General features: G+C 42.8%; 1 protein-coding gene across 2 annotated transcripts; it reads left to right on the forward strand.

Moving 5' to 3' along the window:
- The first annotated feature begins 1,466 nt into the window (after positions 1 to 1,466).
- hmmr (hyaluronan-mediated motility receptor (RHAMM)) lies at positions 1,467 to 9,116 on the forward strand. Of its 2 annotated transcripts, none has more exons than XM_029257581.1 (20): positions 1,467 to 1,589; positions 1,786 to 1,884; positions 3,067 to 3,134; positions 3,428 to 3,505; positions 3,778 to 3,966; positions 4,093 to 4,179; positions 4,295 to 4,406; positions 4,498 to 4,563; positions 4,640 to 4,713; positions 4,858 to 4,931; positions 5,046 to 5,329; positions 5,528 to 5,676; positions 5,869 to 6,083; positions 6,435 to 6,551; positions 6,655 to 6,789; positions 7,088 to 7,414; positions 7,521 to 7,593; positions 7,754 to 7,930; positions 8,184 to 8,334; positions 8,551 to 9,116. In XM_029257581.1, the coding sequence occupies exons 1-20, from the start codon at positions 1,544 to 1,546 to the stop codon at positions 8,556 to 8,558; spliced, it is 2,529 nt and encodes an 842-aa protein (XP_029113414.1). In that variant the 5' UTR covers positions 1,467 to 1,543; the 3' UTR covers positions 8,559 to 9,116. The 2 variants fall into 2 exon arrangements, with proteins under 2 accessions (XP_029113414.1, XP_018611880.2); XM_018756364.2 differs by having other exon boundaries at positions 5,911 to 6,083.
- The last annotated feature ends 13,221 nt before the right edge of the window (positions 9,117 to 22,337 follow it).

A 22,337-nucleotide genomic window follows, 5' to 3' on the forward strand; every position in this document is an offset into this window, starting at 1 on the left:
ATTAGCATGATTTGTGTACTTTATTTTTGCCATGGCTCTTTGTGACATGAATTTTGCTCATGATGTACAAGTCCTCATGTTCTAAAATGTCACTGAAACAAATGGTCGAGCAATGGAACTTAACTATTGTATTTTGATTCAATAAAACTAATTAAACCTGACTGTTTCTTGGTATTTGATGTACTGCAAATATCTTTATGGGCAATGTATGATTCTGTTAAAAGTCAGGAAGCTGGTATCAATGAGTTTCATGAAGCAGGACAGTATTACATTACACTCTTCAGATCAGTTACCTTGGTCTCAATGTTCAAAATATTTAGTTGACACTATTGTCCAATTTTATTTATGGTGTTAAATTGACCTATTTCCACAGTAAGGTATTTGTACAGTCAACTCACGGTAAAATGGGAGCGTGCCACAGCAGGAAAGGTTCTACTAGAATTCCATAGCAGGCCTGAGCTGACCATGCTTCTGTGCTGGGGTGGACAGTTGCAGCCATTTAGCTCCACTGTGTTTTTTTTTTCTTTTTGGAGCTCTTTCACTTCTACTTTAATCAGAGCTTGTTATAGACATCTTTTCCAACTAAACATTACTGTCTATCATTGAACAGGCTTCATGCAAAATAATTTGAAAGTGCTGCATTGATTGATTTCTAGGCAATATCCATTTATGATAAACATGGAAGCTGTATTAATAACAAAGGAAATTGCACAAGCCAGGCTTCAGCAGCACAAATACAGCAGAGCAGTGGCAAAAGACACTGCATTATAAATATCATATTGATATGAAGTGTACAAATAATTCATTATTAAAATATTGTACTGGGAGAAGGATGAGCTATAAAGCCTAATGGCCATTGGGAGGAATGACCTCCAGGAGTGCCCCTTGGGACAGCACAAGTGGACCAGTCTACTGTTGAATGTGTTCTTCTGTTTAGCCTGGGTGATGATCCAGGGTGGCCAGGAGTTTGTACAGACAGAGCCCTTCTCAGTATCACCCCCCTCCAGAGTGCACACCAACTTCCAGAAGAGAGGCAGTCTTGTCGATCAGTTCATTCAGTCTCCTGGCATCACCTGGAAAAAAGTGCCTCTATAGAACACAGACCACCCTCCGTAGACAACAACAAACAGTAATAAGGACGAAACCCGCTTAAACTTTATAAACAACCGCTGCTAAACAATCCATATTCCTCCGAACCACAAGTATCTCTCTTAAAACGAAAGTGGACCTTTAAATACTGGGCGGGTCTTCAGTGATCTCACGTTGCCTCACGATTGGTGGATCCGCATTCAAACCACCCAATTGTTTCAACCATTCGAATCTCCGATTGGCCACAATTTTCGATTTTCGAGGAGGCGGACCGCCGATTGGATGCGACCTTCTGTTTAAAATTTCAGCGGGTTAATTTTGAAAGTTTTTTTTTTTTTTGTCTCGCTTATGTTTTGGTGTATGCGCTGTCTGAATTCCACCACTCACCGCCGTACCAAGCACTGATCTTCTCAAACCCAGTTTTCGCTTTATAACCCTTTCCTTGGCGTGGGCGATGTCGTTTCCAAGAGCTCCGATTAAACGATTCAATGAACACGTCGGTAAGTTATATTATACAGGCAGTGAAATGAATTTAGTTTGTGAGGTACAGATACGATTAGCATAGCTAGTAACGCCGGAGTTAGTACTTCGCGCTTTTCTAAAGACTTTCTAGTTTTCTTTACGCGTGTAATTGCTTAATATTAGAATACTTACTACTGGGCCATGTAGCTGATAGTGGTTTGAATTGTGTTTTAGGCTGCGCCCCGCCGCCGGGCACCTATGAGGTGAAGAATGGCGAGTTGAAGGGGGCAGCGTCCTTCCACAGGGCCGAGCGCTTCAAGGCCACCAAGCCGGGTACCACCGCTTGCTTACTCACTTTTTTAATCACATTTATTCCCTGTCTAGACAGTAGTAAACTAAGTACTTGCTCTTTTCTCCCAATTTTATAGCAGTCTTGTAGTAATTCAAGCTGAGTTTGTGCGAAATGGGCCTCACAGGATGGGATTCGGACCAACAACCTTCACCGTTCACGTCTCGAGTCTTGAACGGCTCTTATTTGAGCTGTAGGTTCAAGTCACTTCAAGTTCAGGTTGTTTTTGTTGTCATTCCTCTAGAGTCTATACATCTTCTTGTATGCAGTGGAACGAAATGTTTTTCATTGCAACGAAATGCAAAACACAGAATGGGGTTACAGGACAAAACAAAAAAGAGGCCTGTACTGAAGGTGGTTTGCAGTGTATGGAGTTATGCTGGGTTAGCTGTTTGAGTGTGCTGGGTGAGTGTTGGGAAGCAGCAGGGTGTTGAGTAATCTAACTGCCTCCTGGAAGAAATTTGCGGCGTCTGCTGGTGGTGGCACGGATACTCCTCTAACCTTCTGCGAGATGGCAAAAGGGCGAAAAGTTTGGTCGGCCACAATGCTGGCGGCTTTGCAGGTGCAGCGGTTGTTGTTGTGTGAGGTCTCGATGGTGGGTAGACAGACTCCGATGATCTTTTCTTCCGTTCTTACAACTCGCTGTAGAATCTTGCGGTCAGCAGGTCAGGCCGCTCTCTATTGTCCCCCTGTAGAAGGTGGTGAGGATGGGAAGGGGAGTATCTGGCTCTCTTCTTCCTCTGTAGGAAGTGGAGGTACTGCTGGGCCTTATTAGCTTGGCAGGTGGTGTTGAGTTCAGGAGAGATTCCCTGTCAGGTGCATACCAAGAAACTTGGCACTTTTGACTCTCTCCACAGTTGTTGTAGCTTTCCCATTGACAGGAGTGAAGAACAACAGATTATGTGGAATGGGAATGTAACAATTTCCATAATTTTTGCAGTAGGCAGACTGTGCAATTGGGTGGTGTACCTGATTAGTATCATTGCCATCCCTCTATAGCACTCTTACTTAAGGATATTTGCTCTCTGTTGCCCCACTGAAAATTGCCCAGCTCCACGAGTGAGTAAATAGTTTTTAAAAAGCTTAATGTACAAATGTAACATTATAAATGGTTAAAGTGTCAGCTAAGTGATGACACACATGCTTGATTTATACATATATTTCAGGTGCTGGGCAATCTATGGCAGATTCCTTAATGTCTCCCATACGTCGGACGATGTCTGCAGATGGCCTGGTCAGTTTACCTGTTTTTAAAGTGCTGCACTCATCATTGGGCAGCATCTTTTGACTGTGCAGTGTGTCCTTGGGTTATGTTACATTTATTCATTTAGCAAGCACTTTTCTCCAATGTGATGTACATATTACAGAAAATACAATATGTGCATTACATCAACAAAGACTTGGATGCAATGCGTGATTCTAAAGCATAGTTTACTTTCCACCATATGACCCAATGTTCTACACACATAGCAGCATAAATGTTTATACAAATGAGATGCGAGATTGCTGTATTGTCTCTTCCGTCAGGTTGATGGATCAAGTGTAAAGAGAGAGAAAAGCAGTTCGAGGGTGACCTTTAAACATCAAAAATTGTTGGAGCAGGAGGTAGGTGTATTTTCACCCCGAGCCCCTGTACAGCTCTAGTTTAATTTGATCGTTCAATATGCTTGTCAGGTGAGTATGCTTTATATTTATCTGTTTTCAGTGAGAGAAATGCAGTGGTGACATTAGAGGAGCCCATGTGTTAGGTGTTCAGATCATTCTCTCTAGAAAAGTTATATGTTGAGGTCAGAAGGGAAGGCTTTAGTTGAGTACATTGTGACATGCTTTAACTTTGGAATACCCCTCACACTTTTGACCTTCCTTCTGCCCTTTAGATCCGCTCCCTGGTTCAGCATCGAGGAGAGCAGGACCGCAGGCTGCAGGCACTGGAAGAGGAAATGAGAAAGATGGAAGCAAAGCTGTTGGCAGCTGTGCGGGAGAAAACAGGCTTGTCTGCCAATGTGGCTTCTTTAGAGAGACAGCTGGGAGAGTTAAAGAAAGTCAACGAATTCTTGAAAAACAAGGTATTGCTTGTGTGTAACAGAAATGTGATTTTGCTCCTGCTTTGAATAGAATTTATCGGAGACATGGTTGCAGCAAAGCCAAAACAAAGAACTGAAAGTTAAGCCATTTGCAATGTTGATTTACAGGTTTCTGCAGATGCCTCAAAAAAGAGGATAAATTCTCTCTCTTTAGAGCTCATTGAAGCAAGAAATAAACTAGATGCCAAGGATAAGGTTGGTAAAAGCATATAGGTGACCTTTAGACTTCTAAAAATGATCCACCCACTGAATGTCATTCTAAAATGTAATTTTACCCAAAGCCACTTTAAGTGTTGTTGCATTTTTGCAGGAGTTGAGCTACCTTCAGATCAGCTCAGAAGGACAGGTGAAAGTCTTACAATCAGATCTGGAGGCCTCCCATGCCAATCTGGGAGCCCTACAGGAGAGAAACAGGGACCTGGGTAAGCAGAACTTGCTGTATATTGGGGGTAAAACTGTAAGTTCTCAGTGATGAGATGTGTGATGTTTAACTTTTTTCCCTCCCCCCCACAGATAACCTGTACCATGAAATTAAAGGTCATAATGAGGAGCTGGAGAATGAAATGGATAAGTTGCATGGTAAGGTGGCATGTATCTGTCTATTTTGCTTATGTTTCTCAACTTCTACAAACTCATTGACACCCAACCCCCCCAGCTGTCATCCAGGAACTGCGAGAAGAGATTAAGGTGCTGCAGGCTTATCTGGATACAGCCAATGAGGAGATACAGGTTTGCTTTGCTCTTTATACCTATTCTTAAATACTAAAATATGTCTTAAAGTGCAAGACAAATTCCTTGTATGTGTGAACATACTTGGCAATAAAGCTCGTTCTGATTCTGAATATCTTACACTGTCACTTTTGTCTTCCATAGTGTCTGCGTTTGAAGTTACAAGAAAAGTCATCTGACACTGACAGTAAAGTTGTGGAATCATTGGTCAGACTTGAGTAAGAACTTGTCTCCTTGGCCTGTAATCCAGTACAACTAGCATTAGTCTTTGGTATCTATAAAAATGTATAAAGGCTTACTCTAAGCTTCTTGAATCTTTTAATATTGTACAGAGAGCTTGAGAAACAGCTAGAGCAGCATGTTCAAGAGCTTTTGGAATGCCAGAATGATCTTGAGGTTAAGAAACAGGAGCTCCAAGACTCCAAGGATGCATGTCAAGAGAAGGAGAAGCAGCTAGAACAGTGTACTCTGGAGCTGCAAATTTCCAAGAGTGCAGTGGGGCAGCAGGAGCAAGAGCTGGCCAGGTTGAGGGATGTACTGCGGCGTACTGAGGAGGAACTGGACCAGAGAGTTGCTCTCCTTGGAGAGAGGTGTGTGGTCCTGGAGCAGGAAAGAGGTACAACTTTATTGCACTTTTTTCTGAAGTTCCAGGATCTTGTCACATAGTACAAATATTTATTCCTAAATATGCAATTGGATTGAATGGTGTAGTATTTATGCAGTTGCATAATGAACTTTTTGAAACATTTTGAGCGCTATACAATTTTTCTACTGTCATCCAGGATGAGCTGAACTAAATCATCCTTCTGTTTAGGAAGGACACAGGAAGAAGGCCTGAGGAGGGTGGAGGAGCTTAAAGCAGAAATATGTTCACTGCAGGAAAAGAGGAGGAGTGACAACGAGGCACACAAGCAACTTCTACAGTCTCACGCAGCCCTGAAAGAACTGTTGGAGGAGGAGAAGGTGACCCCTGATGTTTGTGTTTTGGGCTGCACATCAAAGCCATTTTCAGGCATTTTGGTTTACTGGGTTTAGTGTAGTTCAAGGGGTTTTTGTCTGCTGTACATTGGCATGTTTTAGTGTTGAACTTACCACACCTGTGTGTGTCACACATTCCTGTTGTCCTGCAACAAACCTGCTGTCTGCCCTCCCCAGTTGCGGTCAAGCTCACTGATGGCTTTCACCGAGCGTTTACAGAGTGAGATGGAGACAGAACGTCGTCAGTTAGAGGCGGAGCTGGAGGAGGCACTAGATGAGCTTTCACAGCTGGAGGCTCAGGAGCAGCGTGATGAGGAGGCAATTCAACGCTTGGAGCAGGAAAACCAGGAACTGGTGCAAGAACTGAAGAATGTTCAGGCTACTCTTGAGAGGTCAGCAGCTGGAAAATAGTGGGTTTCTAAAGGATCAGTGTTATGTAGCTGGCCTTATATGAATTTCCTTTAAACTTAAAACTATCAGTCATTTATGCCTGATAGGTGTACAGACTTGGTCCATCAATACATTGTTGCAGCAAGCTGAAGCCTTACCCAGCGTCACAGGGCAGAAATGATATTTGTAGAACCAGTTTACATAATTTTTTGTCAAAGTAGGTTATCCTGACTTTCGAAGTCTAGTTGGTGGAGATTTTTTAATTATTCAGTTAATGATAGATTTTATGGAGGTATTCTTCATAAGGAGCTTTTCAACAGCTGAGGTGGGAATTACCCATGTGCCCCTAACAGAAAGGATACGGAACTGGCAAGTTTGGAAGAGCGTCACCTGCTGGAAATGAGGAAACTGGAAGAGGAGCACAGCGTGTACTTAAGAAAGATTGGTGAACTGGCCTCAGAGCTGGAGAGGTAATGGGTAAAACTTTGTGCTTTACCTACTTTGTGTCACATATAAGGTAAAACCATTTGTTCCCCATGCTGGGGTGCTATGACAAGTGACCATACCCTGCAGCAACAAGAAATCGATGAGTGAGTTGCAAAACTTCAAGGATCGATGCCAGGAGCTAGAAGAAGAGGTGAAGAAGGTGACCCAAGAGTTAGAGAAATGCCATGGGTCACAAGACATGGCCAAAGAGGAGTATACCAAGTAGGTTTATAAAAATCTAATTTGGGATATCATCTCCCTTAGACAGGCTTTACAATGCAAACTAAGTATTTTGTAGTGTAGTTTGTCTGTTTATTTTTGTTTGTTTGTTTATTTTTGTTTGTTGTTATGTTTGTTTATTCCGCTGAATAAATATTAACTTGCCTTGAAGGAACAGCAGTTAAACTAAGACTTTCAAAAGCTAAGCTTTCAACAGCTTGTTTACTGTATTTTAATATTTATTAAAGGGTGCCCTTTTCTTGGTTTGTTATCCGTGTAGTGACCTGGTTATGCTTTCTAGGGTCTTGTTGGATGCTCAAACTAAATTGGATGAAAGGGGTGCAGAGCTGAAGAAAGCTTCCCAGGGTCACAACATGGAGGTGAACCATCTTAAAGATCAGGTGGAACAGGAGAGGAAGGAGAAAAAGGAACTTCAACAATTGCTGGAACAAGAACGATTGGAGCGGCAATTGCAGAAGGATGAATCACTGGACATATGTGTTGAGGAAATAAAAGAGCTCCGTGTCCAGGTAGAGCACTTGGAGCAGGAGAAACAGGACATCAAAAGGCAGATGGAAGAGGAGAAACTGGACCTCCAGAAGCAACATGCAGCAGAGCTCCAGAAGAGGTGAGACCTGATCTGTCATTTGGGGAGTAAATCACAATTTCATTGTATTTAAGATTGTTCCATGTCAAATCTTCATAATCCCAGTTTAACATTCAATTCCTTTCAGTGTTGCATCCATGGCAGAAAATCTTTGGAAAGAAAGATATGAAGAACTCTACGCCAAAGTCAAACCTTTCCAAGTAAGAATTTTGATGATATAGTTGTGTGGGTAGGGTGAAATAAAGTATTCAAACAATTTTTTTTTCTTTTTTTTTCCTTTTCTAATGATATGGTCTCCATTTATGAGGCTGAAATTGTATAGATTCAGCTGGTTCACCTTTAACATTCTCTTTCCTTCAGGAACAGCTAGATAACTTTGCAGCCGAACGGGACGCCCTGATGAATGAAAACGGCGCCACACAGGAAGAGTTGAATCGTCTGGCAGACGCTTATGCCCGTCTCCTCGGTCACCAGAATCAGCGACAGAAGATCAAACATATCGTGAAACTGAAAGAGGAGAACATTTCTCTAAAGCAGGTAATACCTCGTGTCCTACATTTTTGAGCATTTCTCATACAGATGTTATACAATTTATTGCAACTGAAATAATTACACTGGGTCCACAACTTCCATTAGGGATTAAAAATTGTATTGGAACATTTTTTGTTTTAATCAACTACATCGCAATCCATGTAAAATTAATACAGATGTCCCTCACTTTATTCATGACTTAGCTTGTGAAGTTTTTATAGAATCTGTAATCTGTGTATAAAATCTTATCAACTTGCAGGAAGTGTCAAAACAGAAGACTCAAATCACAAAGCAGAAGAAGGAGTTGGACCAGCTAAAGGCACTGGGTGCGCCACGCAAATTTGACCGAAGCAAAGCCTTCAGACATGAGAGCAAGGAGAACCAGCAGCCCTCTGAAGTGCTCAGGGAAGGTGAGAATGGTTTCACATTGATGAATATGATGGGATCACATCATACTTTTATGATAACATGGTCTTTTATTAATCCCAGCAGGAAAATTCAATTCAAATTCTGCAGTTAGCCATCTTTGTGACCTGTTTCATGACCTCCATAAACATGTCCAGAACCATTCTTGTGTGAAATTTCGAAGTTTTCTTCCCCCGCTTCTCCCTTTCCTCCCCTTTCAGGAAACTGAAAAGTACACAAGACTCCTGCAACAACTCTGGAATCCCTTCTGTGGAACTGTGTCCTGGGCTGAATGTTTCAATTGGACAGGCTGGGGCTGAACACTTCAGTGGTGTGGTGGACAGTTGAGTTTAGCGGTTGTGTTTGGAGAAACTGTAGCAATGAATGAGTCACACCTGTCAGGGTGTGTGGATATGAAAGTGCTTGTTTTCATGTTAGTGGTGTTTTGTATAAGGGTGAAATGTTTCCAGAAGTAATGGCAGTGTGCATCTGAAGTCATTGAAGTCTCATGATTATGTATTGAGCCTGGATTTGGAAATCATGTTACATAAGACTTAAATCTCACTAGTTTGTGCAGGCAGGTGGTCACCTGTAAGTTTAGCTTTGATTAGTGTTAATTATGACCATTTCCTTACCAAACATTCACATATTGTGAGAACTATTGTGACATTGTAACCTGAATGTGAAATATACTATTTTCATATGAACACATCCTGTTTTTGTAGTGTCTCTAACCCCTTTTCTGAAAGGTTGTTTTATTGGGGGTGGCATCTACTTTTTTGGTTACCAGGCAACAAATCACTTAATTTTTTTCTGATAGACAAAATGTTTATAAATTGTTTATTTTATTCTTTTGGCAATTACAAAATCAAATTTTAAATTAAACTGATTTAATATATAATTTGTGTTGTCCTCTGTGTGGGGTTTAATTATACAGTTATCATGCAAGTTTATATTGATTCATTTAGGAGGTGGCTAGCCAAAGCACACTAGTCAAATGTTTACTGTACCTTTATGCCTTTATTCATGCATGTTACTTTGGAGAAAAGCATTTGCTACATTTCATAGAAATGCAATGGAACAAGTCAAATGTGAAATGGTGGGGGGGAAACGAAGGTTGGTCTTTCTCAGTTTTATGTTATTTCTATGTGAATAAAAGGGTATGTACCATGAAGCTCCATTGAGGATCCCAAACCAATTCATTACTCTTCATCTGGCATGTTAATGTGGTATGAGTGTGCTACCTCTGGGGTTTTCTGTGTAGCCGTTGGTAATTTGCAATAACCAAAGGTGTTTAGTGAGGGGGTGGGGGGAAGATACTGTACACAATATTTAAAGTATTCTATACTTCAGATGTGCCCCTAACAACAAGCAGTATGTATCTATGCTACACCTGTGCAAAAAAAAAGTGAATGAACCTTCCTGCTGAATCTTCACCAAGGGACTATCATAAAAATACCAATCTCAAAGTAATTGCTGGCCTAAATGTTTTATTTCAGCTTTAATGCATGACTGTTACAGTTCATTATATAATCAAAAAGTCAATCCAAGTTTTCTAGGAAACTTTTTTTTTTTTTTTTTTTTTCCCCTCCCCCTCTTTTAGCTCCATCTAAGCATGTGCACCATATAAATGGGCATCATATAAAGCCTTTGCCAGACCAAATGATAAAGAATGGAGATGGGTGAGTAATACACAAATAACATTCAAATGTTTATGGAAAAAGATGCTGTTAACTGGGAGGTGTGAATGAGTTTCCTAGATACATGTAACTGGCACATCTGCTGTCACACTTTATTCGGAGATTCAGCTCACACAGCTGTAAGATTAGATCCAGGAATTCAAACAGATACAGAAAAGGTGTGTAGTCATGTTTTTCTTACCTATAATGCAGGACTTGAGTGTTAATGTAGTGCAATGCCGTATGTGTAATGTAAGCAGGGTCCAGCAGAGGGCGATGCAGAGCTGTAACAGTTGAACCTCTATTGTTCCCTATGGCAATTCTTGAAACAAGACTAATACTTGTTCTTTGGCCTCCTTCAAAATGACACACTGTAAGTCTTTATTCTAATGGACTTATTGGACCAGCTAAAAGCACTGGGTGCCCTGCCACAGAACAGAAAATATGCATACATGTATTCCTTTCCTGAATTATATTTACATATAGGGGGCGCGGTGGCGCAGTGGGTTGGGCCACAGTCCTGCTCTCGGGTGGGTCTGGGGTTCGAGTCCCGCTTGGGGTGCCTTGCGGCGGACTGGCGTCCCGTCCTGGGTGTGTCCCCCTCCCCTTCCGGCCTTACGCCCTGTGTTGCCGGGTAGGCTCCGGTTCCCCGTGACCCCGTATGGGACAAGCGGTTCTGACAATGTGTGTGTGTGTGTATTTACATTGTCTTATTGCAATTAATGGTCACGTTCCATCTTTGGTGCACAGGCAACGCTTCGAGCTGAATCATCACGTGAGCAATTATCACATAACTAGACCCAATTTTTCCAGTTCCCTGCAGATATTTGACCTGATTCTACATTTGCCAGATTCTGTTTCATCAGTTTCTATGCTATCTGGCGTCCAGCAGACCTACCAGTCCTGTTCTTCACACTTTTGGTCAATTACACACACACGCACATACTAATTAACACAGATGTGAACTGCAGAGGGTCTCCACGGCAGGGTGGTCACATGAATTGTGAGAGCACGTTTCTACCGCACTGTGCATGATGTCCATTATTTTCCAGGTTCCTATGGAGCCCTTACGCTTTCTGTGGAGGGAGGGAGTCGAAAAGGGCAGAACAGCCTGTTGCTGAGTAACCAGCGGTGGTGTGGCCTCCGGTTACTTTCTCCTTGATTTTATGCATTTCAACCAGTGAAATATGTTAATACTGTATAGATTTGGGGGGCGCAGTGGTGTGGCGGGTTCAGCCAGTGCCCGATGTGTGGCGGGTCTGGGGTTTGAGTCCCTCTTGGGGTGCCTTGCGACGGACTGGCATCCCATCCCGGGTGCGTCCCCTCCCCCTTCAGCCTCGCACCCTGTGTTGCCGGGTAAGGCTCTGGCTCGCCATGACCCCGCTCGGGACGAGCGGTTGTTGGTTAGTTGTGTAGATGTGAGAATTTGATGCATGGGCTCCAGAGGCGCTTGGTGACATAGCCGCTTGTAACATGAAGGTTGCTGGTTCCAGCTCTGGGCAGCTTCTCTAATGCCCTACAGCAAGGTGCTGTTGGAGTTTACCTATTTCTCTTATGTAATTATTGCTCTTACTATGATTTACTTTTGATTATTACATTATGATTTATGTTTTACTTTTTGATGTACTTTTTCTTTATTCTTCACATGGTATTCATCTCTGCATATTCATTTGTCTGTGACACGTCCTGGTTTCTGTTCATTGTGAGTTTCTGGGACAGATTGTTTCTGCTGCTGGTGAAATTCCGCTCTACTAGAAGTGGCTGAAGAAGATCCCAGAAGTTCTTTGTGTCTGGTGTAAGGAGATAACATTTATTCATTTAGCTGACACTTTTCTCCAAAGGAACCTACACCGTTCATCTACCTGTAATTACTTGCCCATTTGTACAGCTGGGTAATTTTTACTGGAGCAATTTTTAATGAGAAATATCTTAGTTAAGAGTACTAGAGTCAAAGGAAGCATTCAAACCTGCAGCCTTTGGGTCCAAAAGCAGCAGCTCTAACCTCTATGTTACCAGCTGAGAGACATGCAAGTGTGTGCACCATGATGGGTAACATCTGGTGAGAACTAATAAACTAAGTTTTTAAGCTTATTGTACCTTGTTATTGAAAACTCGAATAAACCAAAAGTGAACAAAGTGAATATGGTCGATTCCAACAGTACGTATCCTTGCTATTACTCTATTAAAATATCCAGCTGGTTAGATTGCCATGGTGTCACACCGGAAGGAAGCCGTTGGACCAAAGTGCAGAGCACTGGAGTTTAATAGGAGAATCCAGGAACCGTAGTCAAGAACCAAGCAAAGGGTCGCTGACGTACAGACGTGATCCTGAGGACAATCCAAAAGCCATAATCCAGGAAACGGGTAGAAGATCGTAGAAACCGTTGAGTTCTTTAAAGACTAGCAGAGGAAACGGGAGAACAGGGTAGAGGACGGGTGGAATGGGAAAGGCAGGCGAGGTAATGAGCAGGGCTGAAGCAAGATTCCGCGTCTTCTTGTGCTTAGAGTCGCCCGTTTATGCACCCATCCCCTGATCCGCAGCAGGTGATCCTCGTTGCACTGAGGGGGGCGTGACATAAATACAGTAAACTGCTTTGAGTGAAGACTTAGTGAAGAGTAGGAATGTTTGATGGTGTAGATTCAACCTAAAGTGCACTGAATATTAGACGGCAGGTCGTGTGGTGGTTAAGGACAGGGCCTTGTCTGGAAAGGGCCCTGATACACTATATTCCTTCTATGAAAGGGGTGAAACCTAAATATATCAAGCTTTTTCAATAAGAATTTTTTTTTTTTTTAAATGCTGTTTTGGATAAGTGTAAACGAACAAAATGAATCAGTTAAGTCTTAAAATGAAAATGAGACTCCTTAAAGTCTCGACATTCATCAGTGTGCGTACCATTAGACACGATCAACACATCAAGCAGGAACAACAGCGAACGTCCTGGGGAATTTGACACAAAAGACATGGAGCGAGAGACTGTCTGGGAATTTGAATGTTTTTTTTTAAAACATTCTTGCCAAGGCTGGCTGTCTGACTTCAACCACCTAGGGAAAACTACACTGGGAAGCGTATAATGTCGAGCACCAAGGAGAACGTACTTCTAAACAGCCGCTTCAATGCAAGGAACATCAAAAAGCGTGTGACATTGAAAATAACTTAGGTTAAAGTGGATGCCTCCCTTGGGCAAGATTACGTAATCGTACCCTCACCCCCTTCCTCGTGACACGTACCATTTTCATTAGAAAAGACTCCTATGTAAAACTCTTGAAAGATAATCAAATTAAATATTCTTTGCTTTGAAAAGTGTCATCATAAAGTCCTTTGTTACATCATAAACCACTTCTAAAACATTTTGAGTAGTATTTATGTAAATGTTTTTTGGGAGGAGGGTTAAAATACATGTATGATTATCACTCACGCCGACTGTTAAAGTCACTGTTTGTCCTATTAATTGTGGCACTAAAAGGCAACGAGAATATAAATAGTCAAGAGTTATTTGCACTGATTTGTTGATAATTGCAAGGGCTGAGTGCCAAATGGATATGGCATTCAAACAGTGTTACATTTTTAATAATGTTGACAGCATAATTCATTTGGGTGACAGATACTTACGATATTTCAAATAACCCAGTAAGACAGTTGAGTCTTAGCAACAATTTAAGGGCATTAAAGGCACCTATATCCTTTTCCTCCTGAGAAATGTATTGTGGTTGTGGTAAAATAGCAGCATTTTGGCCGAAATGGCTCCCAGGACTATAAAGAAGTTGTTACAGATAATGACGCAATTTATAGAGGAGGGTTAGACAAGTTCACCTGAGGAATATTCCAATAACCAGAGCTTTGTACACTTTCAATGAGGACCATGTTCTGAGAATGTCAGAAGTATAATTACCATAGTTATGTCATATCGGTACAGCAACAACTGCAGACGACAGTTACGCTCCCGATCATTTTTGTTCCATATTCCTGTTGCTAACCCTAATTAATTCCAGTGTATCTGTGTACACATATTAATGTTAATATGTGGTGGAGTGCATGGTCCTGTCGCCTTCTTTCTGGCGGGTAATATGGTAATATCGCATAATTAAATTAATAAAAATGAAAATATGGCTAAAAAAATAAACATGTTTTTAAATGTGTTTTTGTTGTATAATAACGTATATTTCATAGTGTATTTCCTAGACAAAGTCTGAATTCATTTGACTAATTTCAAGGACAATGTTACATCACAAATTATACCAGCATCATTATACCAACGGCTACGTCTCTCATTAGTCATGAATTTTGAGTCCCAGCACAACAATAGAATTTCTCCACTTCATAGAAGTTGAGAAACAGCACATTTTTCAGTAATGCCACTGTGTGTCTGTTCTGTTCATTGATGGTGTTCAAACTGATTAAGTATTTAAGCGGAACAAAAAATTAACTGTAAATTAAATCTTAGCGTTTTTCAAAATTATAATTGTGATTCGCTAAGCTGTTATTCGGGCCAGCAGGTACTGTAGTGGTGGAAGAGGTACTTAATCCTGAACTGATGCAGTAAAAATTACCCAGCTGAATAAACAGTCATTTTTTTCTAAGTAGCTTAATATTGTGAGATACTTTGGAGAAAAGTACCAGCTAAATGGGTAAACAGATACTGTACTTGTCTAGAATCCCAAAAAATGTTATATATGCCCTTTGCCACAATATAATGGGATTTAGATTAAATGCATATCCTTAAATACATAAGCATTTTCTTTTCTGCTCTCATTACTCATTGCTTGACAAGGAAGGACAGACATTTTTGCTAAATTACAAAGTGTTACGTGAATTCTAATATTAAAGGGTTGTGTTACATTCATACGCAGTCTGACCTCCGGATGAGTTTTTCCATATTTCCATTTCGTTGAATGAAATCAGCTGAGCATCTCGAGATCCCTGAAGGCCCTCCTTTACGGGCATGCGGGCCGCGGAAACGCCACTAGATGTCAGACGTATTCCAGCGCTGGCGACTCTTCTCCCGCTTGCCGACGCCGTGTAACTCTCTGCCTTCTCATTTCGGGTCACCTTTGGTGAATGAGGGAGATCAATGCCCCGTTAATTAAAAAGATCCCCTTTGAGAGAGTCCTTAAGCTGGCCTTGTTAAGGGAAAAAGTGACAATGCACACTTCCCATGTTTGAGATCAAGGCCCTGAATATGAGCGGGCATGTAAGGTGGGATAATAATGAGCTCCGCTCCGGGAACCTGTACAAGGAGGCTTTATTCTGAGCTGTCCTGCTGCTGGTGATGGGCCAAAGGCGGACAAAAAAAACGACCGCTTCAGATTGTCGTTTGCTGGGCCGAGGACCCCCCCGCGGGCGTGCGTCAGCTGCCACGACGTGCCACTAGCTTGCTTTCAGCCGCGACAGGGTCTCCTGGTGTCGGACCTCTCCTGTCGGAGCAGTGGCAGGCGCTAATCCCGCTGCGACCTCTGCCTTGACCCCCCAAAAGCCCTGTCACCCTGTCTCTTCCGCAAGCACCAGAAATTAAGACACTCCCTGTCTTGTTGTCCCCTTGCAGAGACACACACTGCTCAGGTATAATGAGTAAAGTCCTGTGCAGACTTTCTTGCTGCGAACGATCAGATGTTAGAGCAACTGATTAATTCTGACAATGTTGATTGATTAAGTTGACTTGTATGAGCAGCTATTGTGCTTCTCTTTCGGTCTCTTTGCTCTTTCTCTTATACACTTTGCGTGTGTGTGTGTGTGTGTGTGTGTCTGTGCGCGTGTGTGTGTGTCATTTATTTTGCCGCTTCCAGCTCGGAAGAAAATGCAGAGAGGCCCATCACAATGACAGAGTGTTTAGACAAGACTGGACGACAGCTAGGGAAACATGACAACTGCACAGTGCTGCCAACTGATGTGTGTGTGTGAAAGTCAGAATTTTTGTCTTACTGCCAACTACGTAAAAGTGACATCTTCGAAATTAGCATATCGCTGAACCCAGCTAACCTTTTGTCTCCTCTGTCTCATGTCGAAGTTCTACCTCCGCTAGATGAAGTGGCACACAGTTAGGCTGCGGCCCAGTGATTTCGCGGATGAGCGATGGGGACCCGAGTCTGAGATCAGCCCATGGGGGCAAATTGTTCCATTAAACCTGCTGTCTTTAGTTGCCGATGTGTTCGCTTCTTTCCTTAAATGTATTTCTCATACATGCACGGTATACGGTATGTTCAGGTGGTGAAGTGGTTGGGCTGCTGCCCCTGCACCCTAAAGGTTGCAGGTTCAAATCCCACTTCCTCCTACAGTGCCCTTGCCCAAAGCACTACCCTGAACTACTGCAGTAAAAATGAAGCGGCTGTTTAGATGTCACGTCCACACTCACAACTCAACTGACAACACCTGATTAACCGCTCACCCTTTAAAAGACCCTCCTAGCTCCCATACCTTTTGCAGAATCTCGTCAGGGACAACCGTCCTTCTTCTTACTCCTTGCTCATACGCACCTCCAGTTCTCAGTTCACGTTCTACACTTTTGACCCCTAGCTTTGTTTCTCGACCACATCCACGCGGATCTTCGTTTCAACTCCGATCGCCGTTCGACCGACTCTTCACTTCATCTCCTGACCTCGCCCATGGATACCCGTTCTGACCCCGACCGCCGATCGGCCGACCCTCCGCCTGTCCCCAATACCGAGAACAACTTGCCTGATCCTCTGACTCCAGACGAATGACTCCGCACTTGGGTCTTTCTGTCCCGGTTCTCTCGGCCTGTTGTGACAGTAGACAGGTAAAAAAATTGCAGGTAACTTAACATTGTAAGTTGCTCTGGAGAAACTTGTCAACTAAATAAATAAACTCAACATTCCTTAGAGAGGTAAACATTTCAGTAAACTACACTGAAACGGTTTATTCACGTATGCAAGTTCTTGAGTTCACCTTTTTAAGGAGATGTTGACTGCTCATAAACAGCCGAACAATTTCAAGAAAATGCAGGAGAACCAACCACACAAGAGTTTCCGCAAAGTCACTGCTCCGGACCTCAGTCCTTCATCTGAAATGTAGACGTGTTTGTAAAATATCGGTATGTGTCCTTCTTTAGTCAGTGTCCTTATTGTTTTGCGTTTTCTTGACGTCTTGTTAAATTCCATAGTCTTGCTGAACTCATTAACCTGCTCTGCAGATTTAAACATATAATGAATTTCATTATCTGTCTATTAATTTGCAGCTGTGAAGTAACCATATTAATTAAGATTATACTTGTGTTGAATGGTTATTCCTGGGGAAATAATAAGTATGTCCTTGCTTCTTGGTTCATTGTCTTCGGATCTGCTGTTATGTCACAGTGATGTGCGACCAGCAGAGACCCCCCACGGACCAGTAGCATTGGGATGTATTAGTGTTTGGCGGTGGGGAAAATATTGAGGGCAATAACTGGTGAAGCTTCGAAATATGGATTGTTGGATGGGATATGAATGGGTAGAAGACATCGTGGGCTCAATGGAATGTGCCAGAGCAGTCGCACCAAATGTGGTGAATAGATTTAAAAGGATGAGCAGCAGAGAGGCGCTGATGCTGATTTCCAGCCCCTGAAGCGCACGTCTGGTGTCCGCCCTGCGACAGAAGGAATCCGGGGGTTATTGGAGAACAAATGGAGCGGACTGTAATGAGTTTCATGGCGTGAGGAAAGGGAGCAGGGATCATGGGAGGGTTAATCGATATGTACGCATGCCACCCCCCCCCCAACCCTGCCCACGCTGAGCCCGACGTGCAGGTTAATCGATACGCTTGCATCACACCCACGGGGCCTCGCACGCCTCACTCGCGCTCGGAGGGAGGAACGCCATTCCCTCACTGACAGTAAACCGGGAAAAGCCAGCGTTTGCACTCGACTCTGAAATATATGGAGGATTTACTGAAGACACTGGACTCTTTTATTTGAGGGTGTATATATATAGAGCAGGAGGCTGAGATTTCTCATGGTTTTTATTAGGTTCGGGAACAACTGGAATGCCTTCACTGAGGGCACAGCTGTACGAAAGGTCAGACTGAATCAATTTGCTGGCCTCCCTCGGCTTCATCTCCTTCTCCCTGTCCTCCGCAGGTGTGGAGAGGCTGTGGCACTGGGTAGGCACCAGGCAGGTGCCGCACTCCAGGGAAAAGGTCAGACTCCGGTGCGTTAATGATGCCAGGAGCCGGCCCCTGACTGCGCCACACGTGATGGGGCTGTGGAGGTGAAGACTGGCAGCTTCCCACCACGTGTTCCCACATAACGCACAAGGTGACTCCCACTTTGCGGAGGTACTGAGCAAGGAGAGAACTTAGTTTGAGCGATCCTGTTGATCCAAGCCCCAAAACGGTATTGCACCAGCGCACAGAGAGGCGAATAGCGACGCTTAGAATTCGCTTATTGGTGCAAACTGTACCCCCTGCTGTTGTACTCAGGAGGCAGAATTTGCTTTCCTGCTGCATCTGGCCTTGTGTGGCTGCCCAATGGGTTCCCCTAGGGACCGACAACCGCTTCTGCATCTCCATGTTGCTCACATTTCCCATCCCACAAAAAGTGAAGGCAGAAGGGTCTGTGCACCTCCTCTGAGCCTCATTAGGAAGCAGAGCGGGCGAAATCGTCCATACTTTGGTCATGAAAATGGATAAGTGAAAGAAATCGATGCAGCGGAACCAGGAGTTGTGGGTCAATAATGCAAACGTCCCGTTCTTTGATATGAAATGTACATATCTGAGGTGAGCGCAACTGACTGCGTTGCCATGCGGCTTTAGGTTCATTCCGGCACTGATATGGAAACCCCACGAAAAGGAGGGCAATTGAAATGCCTCTCCATTATAAGTGGTGAGTGGGCAGTGGCCCTTTGAGCTACACCTACACGATTTGATGCACCCGGGCACCTCATACGTCTACGTCTCTGTAGGATTCAGAGCACCCCAGCTTAGTTGCATGACACGTGCATCAGCCCATAGGACGGTGAAACAAGGCCTCAGTGTTTCCAGCCTTCGAGGATCCGCCGGAGGGGTTTTACCGCTGCCGACCGAGCACTTCAGCAACAGAGGTTTGAATGAAAACATGATCGTTTCCCATCCTGCCTTTGCACTTCCCTGTTAAACACACACTTGAGAGACACCACTACTGAAATAATTTTCAGCTTTTGAGATCATCTACACTAAATGGACCACTCTTGACAGAATAATGTCTCTATTTTGCTAATGTTACATGTACTTTGGATTCTCTTGTGCATACAGTTCACAAGTTCACTCTTAATCCCGCTCTGGTTGAGTCTCCTTGAAAAAATCTCCTGGAGGAAAATTAGCAAAAAGGAAACGAATTAAAAAATGTGCAAACCATGCATACAGTGTAACTATATCCTTTGATCGACTTTATGTGTACGTTCAGGTGATTACACACTGGAGCCTACAGGTCATACATTTTGACATATTTCAGATGGCTGACTTAAGAAAGAAAATGACAGAGTTTTCTTGTGAAAATAAATGAAGGTATTATTTTTGAATAGATGAAAATATTTGAAGATGAAAGTAACTTTATGCAGTTACTCATGTAATGTACAGTAAACTGGTTCACATGGTGGAATGTGACAAATGGACTGTACTCTAGAATCACATGTCTGCAGCCAAGTCTCTCCTGCTGATGTAACGCACTTTTGTATTTGTTTTGTATTTGTTTACAGTGAATAAATGTGTATGTAATATTTTATCACAAATTAACATATAGAGGAAAATCTAAGAAATCATGTTCTGTTTGTTACTACTCGCTAAGAGGAACCTCTCTGCAGGTTCTTCCTACCACATGTAACATGTATTCATCTGATGACCTCTGCCTTGTTCACTTGCTAGTTTTTAACCTTTCTTTGCCAATGCCACTCTTTTCATATGTACATAATATTTCCCTTCTCTTGTCACTCATGTCTCTTGTCACAACCATTGGTTTTATTCAGAAACAGCTCACGCTTGTCAAGCTTATACCTACGCTGGCCACTCAGCTTATTAACATAACAGGGACCAGAAGTTTGTTTGTAATTCATTCTGTTTGTAACTCTAAAACCATTCTTCCCACTAAGTCATAATCAATAAAAAATTAATAGTACATGGACTAATAATACATCGCTTGATTCATTCATGGGTTAGGGTCTATAAAAATCTAGTTTGTAGCTAAAGCAACTTAAAAATACCTTCTAAAAAGCTGTTAATATTTTCATTAATTTCAAGCTGCATTAAAATGAAAACGGATTTACCGTGGCCAACAAGGGCCATTTAATAAGAATGTATTCAATAAAGGTAACTCTAAGCATCATTGCTTCAAAGGCAACTCTTAGTGAGCACTTTTATGTTCTCCAGGGTAGGAGAGGGTATGGAAGTTAATGACCTTTGCCTTTTTTCCGCATGTCTTTGGGTTGTTAGAGGAAACACACGTAAACATGGGGAGATCAAGCAAAGAAGCAAATTCTGCACAGGTACAATGACTCAGAAAGAGTTATATTCAAACCCAGGTCCAACTCCACAGCCTGGGAGCTGGAAAATGTACAATATTTATGTCTTTGAAAATTCATATCCGGACTGTGTGTTACACAGGGAGTCAGAATATTTATGTCCGTGGCCAGTGAGAGCAGTTGGGGAATGTTGTAGAAGCTTCTGCCAACTTCAGCGATAATCCTGTGCAGCATCTCTCGTGCTTTAATGTGCTGACGAGTCTTTCTCGCCCATTTCACCGAGCAAAAGAGCCGGGGAAAGAATGGAAGACGAGGGCTCTCCTTTTGTCTGAAAGGCCTCCCCAGGAACAGATACAGCTTTGTGAGCTTAATTTCATTGTTCTCCGATTTTCCCTGGGACACGACTGAATTACCTTCGCGCCGTTTGGATTCTCGCAGTTTGACGTTTTTGTCTGTGCGAGGGAGATTTTGCACGGGCCACCCGAGGAGCCCGCGTGTCCTGCTGTTTTTCTAATTTCTGAAATTAAGTCTTGCTGCAACTTCAATTATGCCTAAGCGAGTTCCAAGGGCAAGGCAGGACGGGGACATGTACCACAGAGTCAAAGTATATTTTTGTCATTAAGTTTATCTGTCGCCAGCCCTCCTGTCGGGTTTTATTGTTCCATATAAACACTTTTTAAGGGACACCCATCATCCATCATACCCTGATACTTTCTCCTGGGTTTGGAGCACACTTTCATTCAAAGCAGCCATTGTGGTGTTTAAACAAAAAATAACATTAAATTAGTGAAGACCATGCAGTTTCCATCAGCTCCTTCAATTAGAGCCACAAGGCATGCTGAAAAGAAAGGTGTCTGAGGAAAAGACTAAAGTGAAGCAGATCTTGTTTTCGAACACCTCCTGCTTGACCATTTCATTGGACGGGCCAACCCGGGTGCGCACGTCCGCAGCGTAGCTTTATATGGGAATTATTCATGTAAATCAGCGTTGTGCTCTGCAGGTGTATTGCCTTTTTCCATTTGGTACGGGGTAATGAGCTCCCAGCTGCTGCTCACGCACAGCACGGACCCTTTGATTTGGAAAACAATAGAAGAATTGCATGGTCTTCACTGCAACTTTAAGTAACCCAATCTCAGAACTTGTAATGTATGCATACTGAAGTTATGGCAGATGAAAGGAGAGATGTAGCCTGTAACTTGTATTACGTGCTTGAATGTGTTTATTAAAATGCGTTATTATGGTGAAGAAGGTAGCAAGTTCTCCCGAGACGTGAGTTTGGATGTGGGTTTGACTCCGATTGAGTTTCTGTGGTTTGCATGGTGCTCTTGTTTCCACCCACGATCCAAAGATGTGTTTCAGGTGAACAGATGACACCAAAGTCAATTAGTGTACTGTATGTGCAGTCAAATGTGTGTGTGCGTGTGTGTGTGTGTGTGTGTGTGTGTGTGTATTTGCCCTGTGATCTGTGACGCACTAGTGTCCCATCTGGGGTGTGTCCTGCCTAACACTGGACTCTAAACCAGTTGCTGAAACCAGGAGAATGTGTGTTTTGTTACACTTATGTGTAACTATGAAGTTGTTTCTTACTTCTTAAATGTCACTGGTTTTGCTGCCACAGGTGACCAGAATCACACTCACCTGCTAAATGCAAAGGGCACCGTTTCTTCATGAGAGCATCCAGGTTCAGTGTAAACTTGTGGGAAGTGAGTGGAGATATGAATTTATCAGCCTTTTAATTGTGTGTCTGCAGTAGGTGTGTGTTTGCATTTCCTCTGTGTGCAAGGGTGGGTTTTTTGTTTTTCTTACCTCGGTTATCAGAGATGACAAGATCACATGTATCTGCTGTGCTGCCCGAAAGCTTAATGTGAGCTCTTCAGACTGAGAATTCAAAACAATAATACAAACAA

Source organism: Scleropages formosus, chromosome 13, assembly GCF_900964775.1.
Source record: "Scleropages formosus chromosome 13, fSclFor1.1, whole genome shotgun sequence".
Taxonomy (NCBI): Eukaryota; Metazoa; Chordata; class Actinopteri; order Osteoglossiformes; family Osteoglossidae; genus Scleropages; species Scleropages formosus.